Raw genomic sequence first — 25,373 nt, 5'->3', positions numbered from 1 at the left:
GAAAGAAGCAACCATGCCCCAGGGAACCCACTGGCATTTGCCAAGGCACCCATCAGCAGTGCTGGGGGTCACTGCCCTAGCTTATCGTATCATAGTGGTGTTAGACAGTGCCATTAAGTCATAGCTGACTTATGGTGACCTCTGGTGGCAAGAGACTGACAGAGGTGGTTTGCCATAGCCTGCCTCTGCATAGCAACCCTGATCTTCCTTGGATGGTTCCCATCCAGTTACTAACCAAGGCCGACCCTGCTTAGCTTCTGAGATCTGATGAGATCAGGTTTTCCTGGGCTATCCAGGTCAGGGTTATTGTATCATGGAAAGAGTAAAATTATTTATTCCACACACACATCAATTCCTTGCAGGCACACACCTTGTGTTACTGCAAGCTTTAGTGACAGAGCCATGGTAACAAGACTCAGGGAGAGCCTTCAAGATTCTATGCCAGTCTTCAGTTTGCTATACAGACTGTGGCGAGGAGGGCAACTTGGGTGGCCAGGAACCCTTGGCACCTGAGAAGCAAGACCAGAGTGAGACCAGTCTAGCAGAAGGCGAGTGACAGAAGGAAGAGAAGACCAAGCCGGGAGCTACTGTCCAGCCACGTGGAAAGTGCCTGGCTTTGCACAGGGCATCTAGGTTGGGTCTAGCTGGAGTGGGGCATGCTGCCTGATAGTGGGGAAAGCCTTGGCCCACGTAAAGCCATTCAGCCCATGGGATGGGGAGGAAAGGCAGAGCTAGCCCAAGACGGTCTGTTAGACACACGTAGGAGGGATCTGAAAAGGGCAAAGCAATGCGGTTTGGGGTTGAAAGGGAAGGTGGAATGAGATAACTTTGCTCTTTGTTCTGCCTGCGAGGGCTACTCAGGGTCTTCTCCAGAGGGGAGAATTGGATGGAAATATAGGAAATGTTTTGTTGCACACACTGCCATCTTGGAGTGGTTTTTGTTTGGAAGTACATGGAGCTGTTAGCCACGGACCGATGGCCTCTAGCAAGTCTGCTACACCCAGCTACTATGCAGGCACCAGCCCCTGTCCAAGCCCAAACCCAGCTCCTGGTCCCAGTGATACTTGTCAAGCGTGTCTCTAGCCTAGGGTTACCAACTTCAGGTTGGGAGATTCCTGAAGATCTGGAGGTGGAGCCTAGGGAGGGTGGGTTTAGAGAGGGGAGTGAGGTCCGTGAGGTACAGTGCCGTAGAGTCCACCCTCCACAGCAGCCATTTTCTGCAGGGGAAGTAGCTTGGAGATCTGTTGTAATTCCAGGAAATCTCCAGGCTTCACCTAAGGGTTGGCAACCCTACTCTAGCTTGGCTTTTAATACTTGAAATGAGTTATTTTTTGCAATTTTTGCAAAACATCTAATCATTTAAACATAGATCATAATTTAATCTTACAGCCTAATCGATCATTGACACTATTTTTTTCAACCGAAATCCATGGCACTTTTCTGTTTGTATATTTCTATCCTGTCCTTTTACCAGAGAGTCTAAACCAAATAACATAATGTCTCAGTTTGATCCCTAAGATACAGCACCTGAGATGAGAACCCCTCAAGTTACGGGGACCAAATATAACCCATTCTTTGTCTCTCAGCAAGAGACATCTACTTCCTCTCAAGAAAACATCCGAAGTGTGCTCTTTATGAGGGAGTTGTAGCGGTTCCAAGCCCCTGCTACCCTCCCCTACCTTCAGTTTCCTTTCCAGTCCCTGTTGCACCTGTTGGCTGAAAGGTACTGAATGTAAATCACTGCCTTGGCGGCCATTTGCCAGGTCAGTGAAGTGTATATGTCACCCAAGGACTTCACCATAAGGAGAGAAGCAACATTTCTAGAAACATTGAAGCCAGGTTAATTTTTTTTCTTCCGCTCATTTTGTTCTGGAAAGAAAAAAACCTACTGGATGTTTGTAACACTTAATGTATAATATTATCAGGAGCCTTGTGATACGCTTGAAAGACTAGCAATATTTTACTGTAGCATAAGCTTTCACGGGCTAGAGCCTTGTCAGGCGGATGTGGCAATTTATTTATTTAGATTTTTATACTGTGCTTTTCTCCCCAGCGAGGACCCAAAGTAGCTTAACGTATCCTTCTTCCCACGGCTACCCAGGTCAGGGCAATCCTTGGCATAGGGTGGACTATAGGACTGGGCTGCTCCAAGTGTCTTCATCAAATATAGTAGAAAATGCTACCATCTGGCTTTGAATGTTGTGTCCGAGAGAGACGTCGCATGGTGAATTGGCTGTAAATATTGATTGCTGTGAAAAGTGTTTCGCTCATGTTTCTGAATGAGAATTTACTAAAAAGAAAATATACCTCCCCCCCGCCCAAGGTTTCCCAAACATTTTGAATTTTCCAGTTTCAGGAAAAATAAAACGGTCCTTGTATCTTAAATCATGAGTCATGCTGTTCCAAAGCTGCAGAGCGAAATGACAGTTCTTTAAAATCTAATCCAAAATAATGCTCAGTCAATATAGAATACCAAGGAGAGGTCAGATATTGCAGCCATCCCAGGCATGTTCTGACCCACTCACAGTGGAAATCCTGAACAGAGTTATTCAACAGGGACAGCTCTACCTGAATCTAACATTGGCAGCTAAGTTGCTATAGGAGGTCTTTGCCTAGGTGACCAGAGGTGACCAGATGCTTTCTATTATGTAGTGAGTACAACAGTTCAATTGTTTTCCAATAACTCTTTTAGTAACAGGAACTTGAGCACTGAAAAGCACAAAACATCAAACGGCAGTTATAGAACACTCAACTCCCCACCCAAGACACGCCCCCAAGACAGAATTAACCAATAGCAGACATTCGGTATTCAGAAAGCCCATTGGCTAGGCCTCAGTCCGTAGGAGTGTCCTGATTCATTGGCCAACTCCATGAATCCAGCCAATCTGATTGCAGCTTCCAGAAGCCTCTCTGCAAAGGCTTATTCGCTTGAAGCACTTGAAGTTCCCAATACACGACACTTTCCTTTTTTAGTAGTACTTCTGGAGAAGCTAAAAAAAATGCAGCTTTCCTCCAAATGCTGCTATAGAGATAACGAATGTTACAGTTGTGGACCTTTTTGCTAGGTGAGCTCTTCAGACCTTTTAATTGATATGATTTGACAAGCAGGCCTAGATGTACTGATAAGGCCGTACAAGAACCTTCATATGTAAAATGGTCCCTGCAAATAAAAAAAGAAAAGGTTGTCGCCCTGCCCAGTCTGCTTTACTACTACAGAGAAGTGTTTGTTTGTTTTTTAAGTAATAGTGGAACATTTTAAAAAAATGAACTCCCGTGAAAAGGATCAAGCCATGGAGACTATTCTTCCACTTAAGCACTTTTCCGTCCTCTTCCCGTTTCATTCAAAGAAATTTGGCATCAGCATCAAGTCACTGCCAGAACAGCCTACACAGAGAGGCATAGATATTCTACAAAACCATAGTTTTAGGGTAAAGGTAAAGGTAGTCCCCTGTGCAAGCACTGAGTCATTACCCTAAAGCGATGAAGTAGAGACAGTATATATACTCTGAGATGAATCCATTGTGTGCAGGATCCATTGTGTGTATCTTCACATGGGCCGATTCCAGACGGCCTTCCCCATCCTGAAACGTTGCGCGTCGTCGCGCGGAAAACGCGAAATATCGCGTTTTCTCACATGAGAAAACGCAATATTTTGCGTTTTCCGCACGACGACGCGCGACGTTTCGGGATGGGGAGGGCCATCTGGAATCGGCCATGGTGTGCTGCCACAAATGATCTGAGAGTTTTGAATCAGGATTTTCCTCGATCACACAACTCACGCTCTTTGTCATGCGTTGTTTCACACAAGCTCTCGATGGTGTAACATGGATTGTGATGTTCCTTTTGCATAACCTAGTAACCAAACCCTTGTGCATCCACGAGTGCTAGAATTGAACTATTAGAATGTAGTACAAGGGGAAGTTTCTGTGCCCCTTAATGAACTAAAGCATGTTCATTGTTCAGTCTTAAGTGGCTAAAGTACCTTGAGACTAGTGAAGTAAAAAGCCATTTTCTCCTCCATTAATTGGCTGAATGGAGTCTGTTTATGGTATCTCTAAATAGGGATGTGTTTCGCCTGCATAATAAGAGAACACTAAAAGCAGGGAAAGATACTTTGTGCTGCAAGGCATCAGCCTATCTCAATTGCATTCTGATTGTAGGCATAGTAGGAGAAGGACCATTAAGAGAAATTTTCAAAATTTCTCTTTACCCTGTTTCCCCCTAAAACACTATTTATTTATCTAAGAAATCGATTTATTTCTCTTTTTTTCCATAATTTGCAGTCTGTTTTGAATCATTTTGTTGTGATAAAAAAAATTAAAGAGAGGAGTGTCGGGAAGGAAGGGTCTGAAAAAATTGTGAATTTCATTCTGCAGTCAGTCTTCCCAAACCTTCCTAACCTCTGACCAGAGAACCACCCTGTGGTGTGTAACATTAAAAAAAAAATCCTGTAGGAACTGGATTTACAAAAGGACACCTACATGACCTCCGTGTAGTGTAACAAAAAACTACAAAGAAAAACCAAAGAGAAATGAAAGAGAAATTCCTCTTTTGAACAAGAGAGAGCAAATGAGATGAATCAATGGCTAAATCTAAAAAAGTAAATTTTGGGGGGGGGGGAGAAGTCCCTCTCCCTATGACAGCACTAGTTGGGAGTTTCTCCATTGGTTTCAACATATCTTATTTCCAAGTGAATGCATTTAGATGTAGGTGTATGTATTCTTTAATACTGACCTTCAGCTGACATGTCGGGACCCAAAACAGAATAACACCCTAGCCCAAGTTTGGGTATAAGCAGCTAAGGAGAAGGAATGAGAGCTATTATATCGTTTAGTTGTGTTGTTATTGTCAGGCCTGCCTAGGGGATTCGCTCAGACTCTCCACTTCATCCAACACAGTGATGTGAGTTAAAAGGGTCTTTATTCAGATAAAACACCCTAGAAGTGCACTGATACGTAGAGATTGCCCAGAATGCTGAAGTACAGTCTTCCCCGAGAGGTTATACTCCAGCTCCCCTCCCCCAGTCCAAACAAGTCAGTTGAAGTCAGCGAAAGTTCTGCAAGTGTTGCCCAGCCTAAATTCCCATGTCTGGTTCCCACACAGCTTCACTGATAAGGTCTCTTAGCAAAGCATAGGCATAGTGAAGGAAGCTACACTACAGGAAGAAAGCCCCTCCCCCCTCCCTCCCAGTAGACATACATTTACAGTCATGGCAGGGCAGGCTGGCTTGCCTGCCTGACAGTTATTTACTCTGAATATATCTATTAGTCTAATTTAAATTCAAATGCAGTGCTTGTATAAGTTCTTATGCACTTTCTACTGTTATATCTTTTTTTTAAATAAAATCTTTTTTAAAAAAAAAATTTAAAACAGCCTAACCTAAGATGGGTTGCTCCAGCTATACTGCTGCCATGCTTTTGTAAAGAGAAAAACAGACAAAGGTGAAGAGAAAAAAAGAAAACATAGAGGGGAAGAAAGACAAAGAAAATTAATGAGATGGTTCTTGTCGCAGATATGAGCCACAGGCAGGTTTTGGAACGTCTTCTTGAAATATTATTCTAGCAGTACAGGAACAGGTTGGCTTCACTACAGCTGGTGCTGTGCTTAAATAATCCGACATCAAGTCCCACCTATGTGTTTGGGCCAATTAAATATTACCCAGAAAAGCTGTAGGATAATTCTCTTTATTCATCCTGCCCTTTTCCCAAGGACCTTAGGGTTTACTTTGTAAACCGCTCTGAGTGGGCATTAAGTTGTCCTGAAGGGCGGTATATAAATCGAATGATGTTGTTGTTGTTGTTATAGACATGGCCTCTCCCTCCCTGGCTTTATCTTCTCAACAGCCCTAAGAGTGATAGGTCAAAGGTCATTCAGTAAGCTTCGTCAATAAACAAGAATTTGAGCCTGGGTCTCCCAGATTCTCTAACTCTTTACAGGGCCCCTGATATTGGATAATATTACAGAGCCGATCCCATGTCACTGCCTGACATGAAACGCTGAGCTCTGCTGCACTTTCCAAGTACAATCAATTTGTTGAGGGAAGCTTCTAGGCCAGTTTGGTGTAGTGGTTAAGAGCGGCAGGACTCTAATCTGGAGAGCTGGGATTGATTCCCCACTCTTCCACTTGAAGCCAGCTGGGTGGCTTTAGGTCAGTCACAGCTTCTTGGAGCTCTCTCAGCCCCACCCACCTCACAGGTTGATTATGGTTGTGGGGATAATAATAACATACTTTGTAAACCACTCTGAGTGGGCATTAAGTCGTCCTGAAGGGTGATATATAAATCGAACATTATTATTATTATTTCTCTGCCCTACTTGGCCCCCACAGGCACCGTTTAGCCCATTGACTTAAGTAAGGCTCCTGTGTTTTATTTATAATTCTATATTGACGTTGATGTTGCATTTAGGGTTGCCAGGTCCCCTTACCCTCCCAGTGGGAGGTGGGGAGACCTGGCTTTTGCGTCCTTCTTGCCCTCTTTCTTTTGATGATGTCACCGCACAGGCTCAGGCGGGCATTCCCGCTTCACATCAGGCCAATTTGGGCCTCAAATGGGCCCAATCCGGCCTGTTTGTGGCACAAATGTGCCTGCAGCGAAGAGCAGGAGCGCTGTTGGGTGTTAGTGATATCATCCCGCCCTTCTGGGAGTGTGCCTGGGAGGCCCATTCCCATGCCTTCCTCCTCTGCCAGCAAGGTAAGTGGAGACAGGGGGTGGAGGGTGAGAGCAGGGGATCCCCACCCCCACAGGGGGAATGGGATCTCTAGTTGCATCTGATAGAAGAAAATGAAGGTTCCAGTGCAGCGTTTCTTATCAGAACATTTAGCCTGCTTGCCGTATGACACCTTTCTGAAGATTGTCAGCTTGCATAGTAACAGTGTTGGCAACTGCACCTATAGCAGTGTCATGGGAGAAGACGCACTTTTTAGAACTCCTTCAGTGTTCCAGAACTCCTAGTAAAAAGCCAGTGACTGTTTCTAGCAACATAACAGCCAGCGCCAGTTGAGTTGCCCCTGTTGATCTTCTCATGCACTTTGTTACAAGCAGATGGCTTCAAAGTGAGTCAGAGCGGTCTTGTAAAGCAGGGGTCCCCAACCCCCGGTCCGTGGACCGGTACCAGTCCGTGGACCAGGACCGGTCCGTGGCCTGTTAGCAACCAGGCCGCTCAGGAGGTGAGTGGCGGGCGAGCGCAGAGCCGGCTCCAGGAAGCAGGCGAGGTAGGTGATCGCCTATCACCCCCAGATGGGACCGTCTAGTTGCAGGAAAACAAACTCAGGGCTCCCGCTGATTCTGCATTGTGGTGAGTTGTATAATTATTTCATTATATATTATAATGTAATAATAGAAATAAAGTACACAATTGTATCATTCCGAAACCACCCCCACCACCCCCAGTCTGTGGAAAAATCGTCTTCCACGACACCGGTCCCTGGTGCCAAAAAGGTTGGGGACTGCTGTTGTAAAGGCTCCAACTAGTAGACTGTACTCAAGTAAGCTGAGGCACTTGGGGAACTGGTTTGAGCAGGAAAGGAGCTAAATGTGAGTGCCTTGCTGATCTCTCCCACCCTTGGTCCCCAGTCATTCAAGCTGGCTATTAAGCAAAAGAATTCCCCATCAAAGTTACCACAATACATCATACCTGCATGACTAGAAGTTGACCTCTATACTAAACATTAAGAAGTCTTGCAACACCCGAATGTTCACCCTGGGTTATTTGGATTGGCAAGCAAAGAAAGAAATCCTTTAACCCTCCAGTTTTCTCACAGTATCTACATGTACCACTGCACAGCTCCCAGGCTGCTTCTGCAGAAGTGTTTGAGATTAGTTGTTTCTTTTTACAATTTTAGTGGCACATGGGGATTAGGAGAACTTTGTGCTCTCTTATGGCAAAGTTTCCATCCTTGTGGAGGCAGGGGAAAGAACGAAACTCACTTTCTGTTGTTGCTTTAAAATCTACAGCGAAACCTTTGGCCTGTTGTTTAGACAGTTATTGTAACAGCAGGAGGGAGCTCACAAGAGGTTATGTAGAAAACATTTTAGAGGAGGAGCAACTCAGCCAGCAGCTTTGGGGAAATCAATGTGTGCAGGCTGTGCTGAGATTGTTTCTCAGCTGCTTTGCTATAAATATGCCTGGACAGCTCAGAATTCTGAGCATGTCAGGAGGGCTCATCTTCGAGTCTTCTGTGCAGGCCAACGCTGAGACTGCACAGAAGATACTCGATCAGCAACAGTTACAGGTGAGTGCAACCCCGTTTTTGAATGTCAGAATGCAAATTGATTTTTCACGTTCGTTGGTTCTGTTTTTAATGGCGATGTACCATTATTAAAATTAATATATAATGATTTAAAGAAAAAACTAGCATTCATTAAAAAGAATTTATAGTTGCATTAAAATTATAATTGCAACTGCTGCGGCTAATACATTATTAATCATAAAGTATACGTTGAGGAGGGGGAATATAATGCTCTCATATATTAGAATTAAACCCAGACTTGCAGAGATTTCCTATAATAGTACTATGCTTATTAATATTGATGACCCATCCTACCCCAATTCATAAGCGTAATCGGCAGCACAGTTGTCATTGGAAATGAATGGTACCTCCAGTATGTGGCACAAACTTTGAAGAAACCTCTGGCTCTTCTATGCTTCCATCTATAGCCCCTGGATCCCAAGCCAATACCCAGGGTGGTGAGTGCTGTCAAGTCATAGCTGACTTACGGCAACCCCTGATGAGGTATTCAAGGCAAAAGAATAACAGAACTGGTTTGCCTTTATCTTTCTTGGAAGTCTCCCATCCAATTACTAACCAAGGCCGACCCTGCTTAGCTTCTAAGATCTGATGAGATCAGGCTTGCTTGGAGTATCCATGTCAGGGTGAAGTACCCTATACCACAGGTTAATGCAAAGCCCTATTCCAGGAGGAAATATCCTGTTTCTTCTAAATTTTATACTTTTATATAGAAACAAAAGTACTACACGCACACATTCATACTAACAAAGCATGTCAGAATAGGGTGTAGAATTTAAATATGTTTCCTGTTTCCTAACTAATTTAGGAAAGCACTCATCTAGTTTTATTTTTGTATTTAAAATATCCTTACTAAGTAATCCTTGTCATCACTTCCAATCTGAATTGCTGCTATTTTTTTACTGGGAACTGTTTACCCTTAAGATGGATATCTGCAGATGCGAACAGGCGACAGATGAAGCCTTGCTTTTGATCTGCTTCCGAAGTTGCTTCACAACCCCCCTTGCAGATCTTCACTGAAGAGGGTTTTTTGCTGACCTTCAAGTGGAGACCTAAGCTGGGAGAGAGGGACACAACTGGGGGAGATGAGACCATTGTCATTTCACCTAGATGCATGTCTACAGGACCAAGCTTTGAGACCCTTGCCCTTGCTAGGGGGGCCAGGTCCCCTTGCCCTCCTGGTGGGAGGGTGTCTTATATTTACCTGTGTCTTACACTCACATGCACTTGTTCCCAGCATGGCAATGTCACTTCCGGGAGTGACGTCATCACACAAGCCCCACAAGTGCTTCTGGGATTTGTGCCGGGCCAATTTGAGTTCCCAAATGGGCCAAATCGGCCCAGCACAAAGCCTGGGTGCACTCCCAGGGCCTGCGCAAGGGCATCATTCCTGGGAATGATGTCTTTGTGCCATGCCAGGAGCGCACCCTGGGAGGCCTGTTCCCATACCTTTCCCCCACTGGCCAGGTGAGTGGAGGCAGAGGGAGGAAGCTGAGAGTGGGGGATCCCCCACTGGGGGAACAGCAACCTTAGCCCTTGTATACACACACATCAGTGCCTCCCTTGTGCACCGCTAGGCAATTAAACATTTTCACTCTTATGAGAAACTCTTCCTGTTGCTTTGTTCAAATTATAAATATGGCTTGTTTGCAGCCCTCCAAGCCAGGATTAACCCGAGAATTCCAAAAGTTCATTCTCATAATAATAAACTAGGGATTGTTGTCTTGTATGTGAAACATGCAGAGGGGTTTTTTTTTTCCTGTTGCACCATAGAAAAGGAGGAGCACTGAATAGCTTGTACCCTATGCAGCATGTCTGGAATGTGAGAAGGCTCAAATGTAGTTTTGATCATGTTGCAGCATTGCACAGGTGGTGTCAATAGCACAGGAGTAAATGGCAATGTGTCCTGAAATAGTAAGAAAAGTTTGCAGTAATTATTGTCCCAAACTACCATTTGCACAAGTGGGAAAAGCTTACAGTAGATAAGTTCTGCTAAGGGCTTGCATGAATGCAAGAATGGGTTTTCATTTGCACAGTGGTATGTGTGTGAATAGAATCACACCTTAGGATTCAAGCCATTGACAGTAGCCTGTAGCCCAGTCAAGAAACGCACCATGCTTTGCTTGCAAATTTTCTCAACAAGAGGTGAGAATGGGAATTGATGACTATTCTCATATGCAAATTAGCAGTGATGCCTATCTGTCTATCTTCTGAACGCTTTACAGTTGAAGACAACAGCCAGTCTCAGAAGAAGAAGATTACAGTGGAAGATCTGTTCAGCGAAGACTTCAAAATTCATGATCCACAAGCTAAATGGATAAGCGGTGAGTCTTGCAGTTGTTTATGGAAATAGTTTCTGCCTCTCTTTGTACTGTTCGTATTTTAAGTTCAAGGTTTTGCAAAGTGACTTACCTAAATTGACAAGCAGGGATAGAGGATCACATACTGGTATGCTCAAGTAAATAATAACAATTTGATCGATTAATAGAATTTTAGAAACAATCACACCCTAATTGTAAGCAGAGTTTACCTGTAAAAAGCAGTTTGGTGATGGAGACAGGCAATTGCATTCTGGCTGCATAGAGAGAAAATATTTTATTATTTAAACCTGGCGGTGGGGCAAAGGTCAGCCTTTTGAAAATAAACAAACAACACACAAAGCTGTCAGTTCTCACTGAACTCTCTGAACTCTTAGGAAGTGGTCTTTCTTAGACCATTGCAACTGGAGATTCCAGGGCTTGAACATGGGACTTTCTATGTACAAAACATTTATTTCAATTTATATTCCACTCTCCCCACACACAGGCTCATGTACACTATAACAACAACAACAACATTCGATTTATATACCGCCCTTCAGGACAACTGAACGCCCACTCACAGCAGTTTGCAAAGTGTGTTATTATTACCCCACAACAATCACCCTGTGAGGTGGGTGGGGCTGAGCGAGCTCTAGAAGCAGTGACTGACCCAAGGTCACCCAGCTGGCTTCAAGCGGAGGAGTGGGGAATCAAACCCGGCTCTCCAGATTAGAGTCCTGCCACTCTTAATCACTACACCAAACTGCACTACACTATTGACTGCATTTGTTTTTATCCCACCCTTCCTCCAAATTGCTCAGGAGTGTGCATGGCTCTCCCTTCCCCATTTTACCTTTGCAACAACTCTTTGAGGTAGGTTAGGCAGAGAGAGAGAGCGCAATTGGCCCAAGATCATTCAGTGAGATTCATGGCAGAGAAGAAGTTTGAACTGAACTGTCCCAGGTTCAAACACTCTACAAATCACAATAACAAACATTACAATTGTGATAACTACTGCAGCTCCACACTGCAATTCATTAACCACTAGCTCTCCACCAGTCTCTTTCCTGTTTATTACATTTGTTTTAAGGGACCATTTATCTACACAAGAGCCACCACAGAGCAGGGCAGCACAGAGCTCTTGAAATTCAGAGGATGACGTGGGTCCAGCTGATCTCTTTTTGCCCAGCTGCCCTCATTGGGCCTTGATGAGGATGCATGCAATGTACACTTGTTGCAAAAAGAAGAACACACAAAACCAGACATGCACACATTAACAATATCATCCTAAACACTACTCAGAATCCTTCTTAGGTCTGTTCAAGGCTCAGGTCTTCTTAAGGTTCTACTGCAAGTGTGTTAGGATGAAAGGTGCTAACTTGCCCATGGTCGCTGAGCAAAGAACAGAACCACCAGTTCTTACAACCAAGGCCAACTGTCAGGTAGATGGAGCACAGTGGCTTTCCATAACTCTCCGCTGCAGTAGCTCCTGCAGCACCTCTCCCTGTGATAGATCCACCTTGCTGTGTAATTTATTTTACTTTGAAGCTTGATAAAGGTGACATAGAAGTACCAGTTGAGATGGGAGGATTGATAATAGAAAAGAAACGAGGCAGGAGGCTGCAAATAATCATGAAGGGCAGGAAGGATAAGCAACTTGGAAATTCCACTGTCTCCCCAAATCTTCCCCTCCCAGATTCTCTAAGATCTCAGGATCTTGAGCAGGCCAGTTTCTCTTTGCCCCACCCTCTTTCTTTGAAGTGATGCTCAGTTGCCCCCGATATTCCATCTTTCCTGGAGGATCTTTATTACTGGTTTTTAAAATGTTTTTATGACTGCTGTAGCCTAGTAGTTCAGTGACTGGGCTCAGCTAGTTCAACTCCCCCTTCTGTCATGAGCTCACCCCGTGGCACTGGGTAAGCCACTCTTCTAAGGGCCAAGCTACAAGTGATGAATGACACTTGAACAGCAAGTGAACAGACTCACATGTATTCCTCCCTGTTCACTTGCACTCCACTGGCACTCCACTTGATCGAGTGGAGTGCAAATGGAGTGCAAGTGAACAGGGAGGAATACATGTGAGTCTGTTCATTTGCCATTCAAGTGTCATTCATTACTTGTAGCTTGGCCCCACAGCCCCAGCTCCCCAGCTGTGTTGTGGGGATAATAACAACACTGACTTTGTTCATCACTCTGAGTGTGGCACCGATCTGCCCAGAAGTGTGGTATATAAGCACACTGTTGTTGTTTAGAACATTTTTATGCCACCTTTTCACCAAAATAGGGTTACTAAGATGGTGAAAATGTGAACATTAAAACATTTGAACATTAAAACAAAGTTTGAAATAATATATAAAAATTCAATAAAAGCATGAAAACACATGAACACACAACACTAAAACCAGAGAGGAGGGCCAATAACAGTTATTGGGTTGGGTATACCAATTGAAACAAAAATGTCTTCACCTGCTAGCAGAAGGTACCAACAGAGGGAGACAGATTAATTTCTCTGGGGAGGGAGTTCCAAAGTTTTGGTGCCATGACTGAGAAGACCCTTTCTCAGTTTGTCAGACTTTTTTTTAATGTACAAAGCTGTACTTTTCTGCATACCTGGGGAGTCCCCAAAATAACTAAAGATCTACCTTATCTGAGAGTGCCCTAACTTTTGCTGGATTTGTCATCTGCATGGGTGTCAGCCAGTTAGCTATAACAATAGCAGTAGGGCCAAAACATTCACAAGGTGGAACTATCTGGGCAAATCTTGTTTGTGCCATTCTTCTTCCCGAATACTGCTTTGTTTCAGGCACAGAGATTAAGTGCTTATAGGCAACAACAGCGGGCCATCCCCTTGCTTGTGGAGGAGCTGCCTAGTCTGTTTTTCATCCTTTAGTCTACCCGTTTTCTGAAATGGTAGCGGAATGGATGCTGGGGGTACTACTTTTGTATATGCCTATTTCATCTTCATACACTCCTTGACGTAGGTTATGTGTCGTCAAGTTGCAAACGACTTATGGCAATCCCAGCAAGGGTCTTTCAAGGGAAGTGAGAAGCAGAAGTGATTTGCCATTGTCTTCCCCCATCCAAGTACCGGCCCTGCTTAGTTTCCAAGATCGTGGTACACCATACTGCCTTCCATCACCCAGCAAGATACAGATACGCAAGTGTATAAAATTTGCCTCATCAGTCTTCAAAACACTCTGAAGCCATGATCAAGAATATAGCAGTCAAGAGTAGAGGAAGGACAGAGAGGGATGCCTGTGCAATTGCCCTAAAAAAAAAAAAAAACCTCTTAAGTTGTGAAGCAATATATGAGGATCTATATTTTTTTTCAATTTGGGCAGCCCACTCACTAGAATGGTTCCAGCACCATGTCCCAGGTCACCCACTGGTTGGCAGCTTGGGATGTGCTTGAGGCACACCTGGACAGGTTCAGGGGAGCACTTCTGCCAGCTGGCCAGCCCTACATCTTGAAGGAAAATCAGCTTGGGGTGAGCAATTTTGCGAGGAAAAACGTCCAATGCATATATTTGTTTATTAGTCACATTTATACACCACCTTTCTTCCATTAAGGTAACATACCTTGGATATACCTTCTATACCTTGGATACATATATCCAGAGGAGTTAGTCATGTTAGTCTGTAGTAGCAAAACAGTAAAAGGTCCAGTGGCACCTTTAAGATTAACCAACTTTATTGTAGCATAAGCCTTCAAGAACCGCAGTTCTCTTCGTCAGATGCCTCTGCGGCACTTAGGACACCTTTAAAGTGTGTTCCGTCACAGACTGGTTTTCCATATCTATATTCAAAAACAAAATCCAACGGGAGGCTGCTGAATTGGAATTCATATGCAAATTTGACTCTGTCAAGCTGGAACTGAATAGAGACTATGAATGGCTATCACATTATCACAGGTAACAGATTTCCTTTACAGAGGCGTGGTCTGGGGGAGCCCAGAGACGCCTGGTGTGGGCTTTGTTTGTCAATTATCTCAGCCTGAGTACGTGTGGGCTTTCGGGGATCACATTTCTCTTTGTCAGATGCAGCTGGCAGGGAGAGCTGTGGTTATCGAGGGCTTATACTACATAGGAATTGTATACCTTCACTGCGGCAAACTAACACGGCAAACTGACTCCACACCAAAAGGAGATGTTTACATTTACAAGCAAAGGAATGTTTTGATTGCCTTCACACTAATTGCATCCTGTCATCTTGTGATATATGTCCCCTTCTTTCCCCTCCCCTCCTCTTCTGTATTTGACCAGTTCGGATCAGGCATCTGATGAAGAGAACTTGATTCTCGAAAGCTTATGCTACAATAAAATAAAATTGGTTAGTCTTAAAGGTGCTACTGGACTCTTTTTGATTTTTTTAAGTATGGGGACTCTTGTGCACTGTGCCATTTGGACCTCATGTTCTCTTGTACAGAACGGAGTGCTGTGTCCAGTAAGGTTAACCGAAAGAAAGTCATTGAATGAGATTTGGTTCAGGTTAGGAAAAGGCTGAAGGTTGATCAGGCACTGAAAAAGATCTATAGTGAGCTGTCTCTAGGAAAGCCATTATATAAATGTCAAACAGCTTTTTGAACTGAATGACTTGGCCTTTTGCTGCTGCTTTATATTATGGCACGTCAAATTCTGATTTCAGTTACTTTTGGCATAAAAACTCAAAGAGTCTCCGTGGAGTCCCTAGCATTTTTCTTCCATTTTATAAGTACTGTGTTTCAGTGATGGGTGCCTTGCTGAAAAATATTAAAATGCCATCCTTTTCATCAGAGGTCGTCAGAACAATTTAGCAGCCTTAATTAGTTCTTGCATCACCCCTGTGGGGCAGGCAAATATTATTATTGCACTCATTTTACAGCTGGGTAAACAACAAAACAGAATGATGAATCTTTAAGGTCATCAGCGAGACCGCGGATGGGAATACAATGTGGTGCGCCTGTCTCTTAAGCTCTGACGTAAATGACACTGTGTTCCGTCTCCAATATACTCCAGCCTCTTTCAAATCTGTTAGATCTTGCATTTTTCTTGAAAGCTCTGTGAACAGAGAAGAATGCTGAAGACTGTGAAAGAATGTATATCTGTGATTTAAAATTTTGGCAATCCAGGAAAATATTTTGAAATTCTATCACTGCTTGGATACCTTGGGCCTGGACTTCTTTCTCTGAAACAAGACTAGAAACTCTGGCCCATGTTATTCTTCTATGCTGATATCCAGGGCTTTTTTTTCTGGGAAAAGAGGTGGTGGAACTCAGTGGTGGAACTCAGGACCGCACAATGATGTCACTTTGAGTCAGCTGGAACAAGAGGGGAGTTTTTAAAAGTTTAAATCGCCCTTGGTGAAAATGGTCACATGGCTGGTGGCCCCACCCCCTGATCTCCAGACAGAGGGGAGTTTAGATTGCCACCAGCCATGTGACCATTTTCAAGAGGTGCCGGAACTCCATTCCACCACGTTCCCGCTGAAAAAAAGCCCTGCCGACATCTGTATAAAATGGTGTGTGTAGCAGGCTCTAAGGAGGTCTCAAAACTGAACTGGCAGCCAGTCTTCAGTGCATAGCATATCTTCTGTTCTCGTTAGCCACTGCAAGATCTGAGAAGTTCTGCCTAACACTCAGTCAGCTGACCTTCTCCCACAGAGCCAATCTCTCTTCACCAAGCCTTGCAAAGCACCCTCAGTCAAAGTACAACTGGCTGGCCCCTATTTGGGTGCCAAGAGCACCACAGAAAAAATTACTTTAAAGCAATGGTCCTTTGTGATAACCATGGGTGCCATGATGCCCATTGGTAGCTTTCATAGGGCCCATTTGCTTCTCTCCCAAAGCATATTTCCCCTGAAGTACGTAGCTGTTCTTAGTGTGGCCACCTGGGCCTGAACTGCAGCAGCTGTGTGCTCCTAGCAGCCCAGCTGGAAATGAATACAGCCAGGCTGGAAATGGTGCAATGGGGATTTGGCCCAGCCAACAAGCCATTTAAGAGCCAGAGAGAAGCTAGCAAAGGAGGGGGAAACACGGACATCATGATGGCATAAGGACACTTGGAGGTGCAAGGAAGCGGTAGGGGCCAGTGTGGGCATACTGGCACTGTGACGGCTGTCAGAAGAGTCCAGAGAATAAGCAGTCGGAAGGAGGTTGGATGGGAATGGGACCTTCAGGCAGGATGCAGAGGTACCAGGCACTGGCCTGGGAAAGATAGGGAGGGCTCTGGAGGTTTTCGAGGGAACCCCAGGTGGAGGAGGAGGACTCCAGAATGGTCAGCAGAGGCAGGCATAGTAACCCCAGGTCCAGCCAGGTCCAGCCAGCAAGGAGACTTACCCAGCAGGCAAGGGAGTGGCTTAGAGAGGGAAAGCATAAGGCATTGTAAAGAGAAGGAAGCAAGGCGTAGAGAAAATAAAGAGTCTAGGAAGAACCCTGTGGAACTCTAGCCTGTTGCCTTTAAAGCAGGGAACCAGTCTGAGGCTCCAAGGAGATGTGACGCCTGGCTTTTTTCCACCCCACTGGAGCAAGAGGTGCTTCAGAAGAACCCAGAAGGCATCACTTTGTCTTTTTCAGGAAGCGCCCATTCAGAAGCATCCACTTCCATTGTAGGAAGAGGCTTGACTTGCTGCCTCTTAACATTTTGTGAATGGCTCCAACCCCCAATAACAGCCATTTTGTGACACCACCTGTGCTCAGAATCCTTAATGTGCCCACAGGTTCATCATCATGACAAAAGAGGTGAATGTTCTTCAGAAAATAGATAGTCTGTCTGATAGGCTTGTCAAATAACCATGAAAGTTGGAAGAGGGGGCACAGCTATGTGTGCAAATGTCAGTTTTGAGTTTGGAACAGACGGAAAGGAGACAGACAGTTGTGAGTCAGATGAAACAAATTGAAAATGCAGAATTTCTTTCTCCGGGACTTGGGTAAGCCTTGACAAACCTGCTGTAGCAGATCCGCTGCCCTACTCCTCTTTGACTCCACCTACGCTCTGTTGGTATATTTGAAAATGAAGTAAACAGTACCCAAAAAAATCAATACTCCACTGTTCCCTTTTTCAAAGGAAACTCATCCAGGTAGTCCTGCCCCAGAACTCCTCATTGTTTGGAAAAGTGGGGAATGCATACCAATTGCAACAGTGTCCTCAGTTTAACAGCCCTTAAGAAGCCTTCAGCAGGCCCTCAAGCCCATACTGTGTGTTGTGGAGTCATTATGGTCTATGGATAAACCACCAAAGTGTCTCAGACGAGGCCCGGACGCGTGGGAAGGCGATGAATTATTCATGAATTGCTCTGCTGTAATAGTTAAGAGCCCTTTTTAAAAAGCACGAACACTTTCCATTTTCAGAAATTAGCCTGAATTGAAGTGCTACATAGACAGCTTGTTTTCCTCTGGGGACGTTGCTGTGTTATAAAATGCAGGCATAAGTGTTCCTTAACTGGGGTTAAGGAAATGGGAGAAAGCCAGAAATTCTTCCTGATCCCAAAGTTGGCTGTCATTTAAACCCTTGCAAGGAAACCGCAGCTGAATACCTAAATTGTTCCTCTTCATTTAAACTTCCCACAGTATCTCCTGTAAGACTAACAACATATGTAATAGGGTATGAGCTTTTGTGAGTCACAGCTCACTTCTTCAGATACAGCTAGAAGTGAGCTGTGACTCACAGAAGCTCATACCCTACCATAAATGTTGCTAGTCTTATAGGTGCTACTGGACTCTTGCTCTTTTCCACTGCTACAGACAGACTAATATAGCTACTCATCTTGATCAATTCCCACAGTACGTCAGGTTATTTGAAGCTGTCTTGTCCTGACGAAGTACTGGTTCGAGAGAGGGGGTTGCAACAAATGAACTGTTTGTTTTTTCTTGCTAACACAAAGTAAAAAGGAAATCGGTCTAACACTGTTCTGTCTGATCGGGCCTGATTCAGATATAGGCATGCACTTAAGAAGGCCTAGGCATCTAGTGTCCTATATCAGTTCATTTAATTCCTGGCAAGAGGCACACCACAACAACATTTTAGGTTCTTTGTGGGTCTAATACACAAATTATGCTGTTAGAGAATCTCTGCTTCTATCTATTATAATTTTAAACATTAACTAAATCAACACAAATTTATACTACTCATTATCATTACATAGATAATTACAAGAGACTGATTCCATGAGTCCATAAAAGTATCTTACTGCAGAGATAAACAGGTGACAAGCGAGGAGCCCCTTCTGAGAAGAAGCTCCCAATCAATCCAGCTTCCTGCATATATAGTTCTTTTAAAATCATCTCCTAACAATAACGTGCACATTCTCAGCTAAATAGTAAAGAGTCCAGTAGCACCTTTAAGACTAACCAACATTTTTGTAGCATAAGCTTTTGAGAGTCACAGCTCTCTTCATCAGTTGCATCTGATGAAGACAGCTGTGGCTCTTAAAAGCTTATGCTATGATAAAGTTGGTTCATCTTAAAGGTGCAACTGGACTCTTTACTACTTTGCTACTACAGACTAACACGGCTAACTCCTCTGGATCTATTCTCAGCTAACTAATTATCTTATAACTTCAATAACCATTATCAATACTTGAATATATTCTTAAAGTATATGAAAATAGTTCGTTCTTGCTACTTTTTATCTTACTGAGGTTTATTTAAAAATAGCAATTACATGTTTCTCATACATATGAGTATTTTTTGGCCCTCATCCATACATCCCATAACTATATCTTCACTTCTGTGAAGCTGGGCATTCTTGTCATTCTCAGCCACATGCACCTAAACCTCAACACATAGCATCTATGGCTACGGGTTAGACGGCTTCTAATCTACAAAAGGTGAGGTTGTTACATCTTTGTTTCTTGCTCCCTTTCTGGGTCTCTAAACTGCCTTTTGGCGTGTTTAGCTGACAGTCCGCTCCAGCTGTGCCTCTGGAGAGCAGAAACATCCTCCATCACCTTTTGGGCCAAGTCTAGCTACTGTTTCCATATATTCCTGCCCATATCTGTGACACCATGTTGAGGGATCCTTTGCTTTTTAATCCTTTTCTCCCCTGTGTAGGTGAGACGAGCTTTTTTTAGAAGGACAAAGCCCTTTCAGTACAGAGATGACAAGAGAAACTTCCACCTTGCATCAAGGGGCTATATTTATTTATATTTATGTTTTAGTTTACTTCATTTATACCCTGCCTTTCTTCCCAGTGGAGACCCAAACTGGCGTACATCATTCTCCTCCATTTTTCCTCACCACAGCTCTGTGAGGGAGGTTAAGCTGAGAGTGTGACTGGCCCAAGATCCTCTCCTGTGCTTCCATGGCAGAGCGGGGAATTGAACTTGGGTCACCCAGATCCTAGTCCTTCCCCCGAGCCACTGCACCACTCTGGCTCTCTACTTGTAGGCAGGGGTCATTTTGTAGAAAAAGAACCGGAGGAACTCATTAGCATAACCCATTAGCATAACTCATTAGCATGTGCCACACCCCTTGACATCACTGGAAGTGTGTCATTGGCATAACTGATTTGCATATGCCACACCCCGTGACCTCACCTATCCTGGCTGCTTTGGACCCAATCCTGGCCAAAAATTGGGCCCCAAATGGCAAAAAGGGGCTGAAAATGGCCGAAAAGGGCCCCCAAATGGTCAGAATTGGGCCACTGCTGAACAAGAGAGTGGTCCACCACCCATCAGAGGCCCAAGCTGGGCCATTCTGCCCCAATCCAGGCCAAAACAGGCCCAAAATGGCCGAGAGTCAGGTGGGCGGGGCCACCTGACATGTGACCTCTTTGGGGAACTGCCGGAACTGTATTCCTGCACGTTCCCCCTCGAAATGAGCCCTGCTTGTAGGTGATCCCACGGTATTTGATGGCCCACCATTCCTTCAGTCTTCCGTTTGGGTGTGTAGGGATGAATGTAGGTTTGTGTGGTTTGTGAGAGCTGAATGTGCTGGATTTCTCCATCAGAAAGCACCTTATGAGGGTTTTTCATATGACTTCTGCATTTTTCTGAGGCTAAATATCCACTGCTGTCCGTCTAGTGACCCATCCACAGATCTCCCAAGCTACAATTACACAAAGAGGAGCACGTGAAGGGAGTCACAGTGTTAGCTGGGAAGCCTGAGTTTTAAAAGAGATCAGAAGGCTTGGTCAATTTCCCCTTCTCTACAGAGCCAGGGAGATGGCTGCTAGGAAGGTTTATTTATTTCCTCTTCACTTCTTAGAAGGGGAGGTGAAACTGGAAGAGCCTTTGGGAAGCAAAGAGGAAATTAACAAACTCTCTGAGCAGTGATCTTCTGTAGAGAGGGGAAATTGACAAAGCTTTCCGATCTCTCTGAAAACTCCGCTTCCCGGCTAACATTGTGGCTCCCTTCAGGTGCTCCTCCTCGTGTAATTCGTCTCTTGTATCTTGGCTCTCAGTCTATGAGGATCACCATTCTCTAGACCATCTCATAGCTATAGTAGATAAGCTTTTGCACCTAGTGTCCTCAAAGTTAGACTCATACGCCTATATACCAGACTTCAATATGTGGTCTTGTGCTTAGTGCCATATCATGGCAATGGCTTACTAGTGGTTGGATAGGATGGCTTCAGAAACGGTGAAATTGACGTCAGCTCTTTGACCATCTTTGACAAAGAACTGAAATGGGACCTATAAGGAACTGGTCAGCCCGCTAGATGCTTTCCTTTCCATCCTGCACACCTTGACCTACAATTGGCATTGATGAACTTTATGCACCTTATATCAAGAATTGTTTATAAAAGCAATATTGAATGTTGTTAAATGTCTGTTCATCAATTGTATTGAATGCACTAGCACTTAGTGTGTAGGTCTGAAGGCGGGAAGATTGCGTGTACGTGTATGATGGTAGATTGTGCACCAATGAAATAAGAGCAAGTTAATTATTTTGTAATTGTTGTATTAGTACTTTATTTCATTAGAACATCACGATACTTTGTTACTTTATTGCCTCCCGTGATTCTCTCTGTACTGTTAGTGCCATATCATGGCAATGGTGGTGGGTGACTAATATTTTTTATTTGTTTATGTTATTTATAGTCCGCCTTTCTCACTGAGACTGAAGGCAGATTACATAGCGCAATGGCTGGGACATCCAATGCACAATGCAGCAGGGCTTGGATATTGATTCTAGGCTTCTGTTGTGGTTGGTTCCAGTGTTGCTTCAGCCCTGTGATGTCTATGTGTCTTTATAGTGTGACAGCACAAGGTTGATTCTTTCCAGCATCACCTTTTTGTCTGACGTTTCTTCCCACACCCGTGTCAGCTGCTGAATAGGGGTCAGCCCTGGTATGGAAGGAAGTGCAGTGATCAAGGTGACTGCACCTTGCATGCATTTACAGGTCCGCCTCGCTCGCAGCAAGGTATAAATTGAGCCTTAAGTTCTGTGTGTTTTCCTTCGCCCAGATTGAAAAGAAAAACTCTGGTCTTGGTGTTTAAATAGAGCTGTGGCATAAATCGCTGTTGCATGAGCAGAGTCCAACCAAAGGGCAAGAATGGTGGAGTGAAGGTCAACTTTGAAAGGGCAAACGAAAGTCCTGACGGATGGGGGGGGGGGTTGGAGCAGTGCCACATCAACTGGATGGAGAGTCATTAGCAGGAACAGATGTGACCTGATGGAGAGAGAAGGGATGGATGAGCAGCTCCTGGGGGGAGAAGAATGTAGGCTGGGCCCAAGCTGTAAGATGGTCTTTTTGGATTTAAATACAGGAGAGAATTTCTGAGCTTGCTTCTTGTTGAGCCTGATAGTGATTCAGGTACCTGAGAATTATTCTTCCATTAGAAATCTGGTTTGGTAGGAATTTTTTAAAAAATCCTCAACAGCAGTTGGACACAAACCATTTGTGAAGCTCCAGCCTCACCCCTTCTCATTCCCTTCCTCTCCTTCTCCCAGAATGCTCCTGGCAAGTCACCAGAGAGCTCTATTTATTGTCCCGGAAAAGGCAACCTCATTTAATCTGGCCTTCCAGTAAGATTCCCATGGAAAATGGGGTTGTTCTTGCTGTGTTCTCCGTAAGAACTCGAGCTGATTTCAGCCGTAGCAGGCCCTTCTGCTAATGGGCATGTTTCTTGACAATGTGTCAGCACCAACTGTTTCTTTCTTTCCGACGCCGCTGTTCCTTCTGAGATCAAATAGAATGGCTCCAACTTTATAGTAATCAACTGCATACAAAAGAGGCTCTCTCTTTCATCTTTTTTTTTTAATATACAGTAAAGGGACCTTTCTTTTGTGCTTTTGTATAGCGGCGCCTAAGCTGTGATTGTGTTCTCAAGGAAACAATTCGGAACGCTGCAGTGTGTGTGAATCAAAGAGGGCCAATTAGTGCAGCAGACGTTTATTTCAAGGTTAGTGGTGGTGATTCGTCAACAGTGGACACCGACATCCGCAGCTCCCTCCGACTCACACACCTGCTTTGTTCATCTTTTAATCCTCCCTTATTGAATCACAGTATGCAGACTGTGCTTCTTATCTTCATAGGGTACTCTGTAACGCCGCAGAAAAGTCCCAAACAATGTCATCCTGGGAGCTGGGGGTCTCAGTAGCAATGCATCGCTCTTGAGTGTAGCGATGTTATCTTTAGTCAGTGGCAGGCGGATGGAATCACTGCTAGTGCTCTGTGCTTTCAAAGGGAGCCTCTTTCTGTACAGGATGACAGTAGGAGTAGAAATGGTGTTTGATGTTGACACTTGAAAGACACAGCCCACATGGATGAGATTAGCTGCCATAGAAATACAAACTCAGCCTCAGAGTTCAACAAAGTGAATCACGGGTTCCCCCCCCCTCTTTTTAAGTTCCATTTCCCCCCACCCTAGTTTGTAGGTGTATATGTATAATGTATTGTCGAAGGCTTTCACGGCCGGAGAACGATGGTTGTTGTGGGTTTTCTGGGCTGTATTGCCGTGGTCTTGGCATTGTAGTTCCTGATGTTTCGCCAGCAGCTGTGGCTGGCATCTTCAGAGGTGTAGCACCAAAAGACAGAGATCTCTCAGTGTCACACCTGAGACACATCTCTCACTGTGACACTGAGAGATCTCTGTCTTTTGGTGCTACACCTCTGAAGATGCCAGCCACAGCTGCTGGCGAAACATCAGGAACTACAATGCCAAGACCACGGCAATACAGCCCGGAAAACCCACAACAACCAATGTATATGTATAAATCAACTATTTTTAATAGTATAATACTATCTAGTAGTATGCCTAAAGTAGTATGCACATAATTTCCCAGTTGCTAATTGTTTTGGACTCTTTCCAGCTGTAAATATGTATGGTATGTGCTGGTCCCTCCAAGAGATTTTTGAGAGTCAGATTGAAACCCCTTTTTACTTCTTTTGAAATTGTTTAAATTTCTGCCCAAGCAGGAACCACTGAATGCAATCTGAAAGTTCATTTAAGCAAACCTTAGCCACATGTTTATACCCACTTATACCCTGTTCTTCCAAAAGTGGAGGGAGGTTGGAGCAGCTAACAACATTTAACTAAAACCGCTTTACAATTAAAATCCCACATATTCATTAATTTTATTTAAGATATTTATATTTTGCCATTCCTTGTGGCTCCAGGCAGCCTACAAACCATCATTTTAGAAATCACAATTTAAAACCAACAAAATAAAACTGCAAATGACTACCCTCTCCTCGAAAGATACCTGCACATGTATAAGATGGTCCGGCAGGGCCTCCTGAAAGTTTCTAAAGATGGTGCCTCCTCAACCTCCGCAGAGAGCTTGTTCCACACAGTGAGAGCAGTCACCAGCCCTTCTACCTCCCGCTTCCCTCAGCTACCAACTTCCCCCTCTGTGACTGGTTCTTCTCTCTGCTTATCATGTCATGTTAGATGAGCAACAAGGGGTCTGTGTTCAAAAACAAAAGCTCCAGCAACAATGACTTTCCCCTTTTGCTAAATATATTCTTGAGTCGCTGACACCGTCAAAGGAGCTTGGGGATCTGCAGGGGTCCGTTCTATTTGAACTGCCTCCCCTTGAGCCTCCAATTGGAGTCTTCTAGTTAATTTGGATGGGAGACCTATGTATAGTGCATCACAATAGTCAAGTCTTGATGTTATCATAGCATGGATCCAGGTGGCCAGCTCGGCCATTTTGAGGTAAGAAGCTGTCTTCCAGGCTAGAGTGAGGTTGGAAAAGGTTTTTTTGCAGTTGCCTTAACTTGTTGTTCTAGTAGTAGCACTGGATCCAATATAACCCCTAGGCTCTTAACTACATCTGCAAGGGTCAGAGGAACTCCATCGAAAGTGGGGAGTACAATGTCCTCCAAGATCTCTGCTTTTCCAACAAGCATCACTTCCATCTTGTCTGGGTTCAATTTCAGTTTGTTCATTTTTAGTCATTTCACTACGGCTGTCAGGCAGCAATCTAAGATTTCTACTGCATCCTGAGGGGACCTGGATAGCAAGATATAGAGTTGGGTGTCATCTGCATATTGGTGACATCCAACTCCATAGCTGCAAATGAGTTCTACTGAAGGCTTTACATAGAGGTTGAATAACATGGGAGATAAGATTGCGCCCTGCGGAACCCTGCAAGATAGCTCCCGTTCTGGAGATAGCTGATCTTTGACAGCAACCCTTTGAGTCTGTCCCATAAGAAACCATTTAAACCAGCCCAAGGCACATCTTTTGATGCCCACTTCTGTCTCTAGACCCCTCAACAGGGTGGCATGGTCTACTGTGTCAAAGGCTGCAGACAGATCTAGGAGGAGCAATAAGAAGGCATGGCCTTTGTCTGTGTTTAGCTGGAGATCATCCACTAATGCTACTAGTGCTGTCTCTGTCCCATGCCCTGGTCTGAATCCAGATAGAGTGCTAGCATTTTCCAAGAAGATCTGGAGGCC

At 44.3% G+C, this 25,373-nt stretch overlaps 1 protein-coding gene across 2 annotated transcripts in view; it reads left to right on the top strand.

Moving 5' to 3' along the window:
- The window catches only part of DPP6 (dipeptidyl peptidase like 6), a 496,940-nt gene that overhangs the window by 261,793 nt on the left and 209,774 nt on the right, over positions 1-25,373 (top strand). For both annotated transcript variants that reach the window (XM_054991455.1, XM_054991456.1), the window contains exon 3: positions 10,474-10,572. In XM_054991455.1, the coding sequence (XP_054847430.1) occupies positions 10,474-10,572 (99 nt within the window). The remainder of the gene's footprint in view (positions 1-10,473; positions 10,573-25,373) is intronic.

Source organism: Eublepharis macularius, chromosome 11 (assembly GCF_028583425.1).
Source record: "Eublepharis macularius isolate TG4126 chromosome 11, MPM_Emac_v1.0, whole genome shotgun sequence".
NCBI classification, from domain to species: domain Eukaryota; kingdom Metazoa; phylum Chordata; class Lepidosauria; order Squamata; family Eublepharidae; genus Eublepharis; species Eublepharis macularius.
This window is presented reverse-complemented; position numbering and strand designations above follow the sequence as displayed.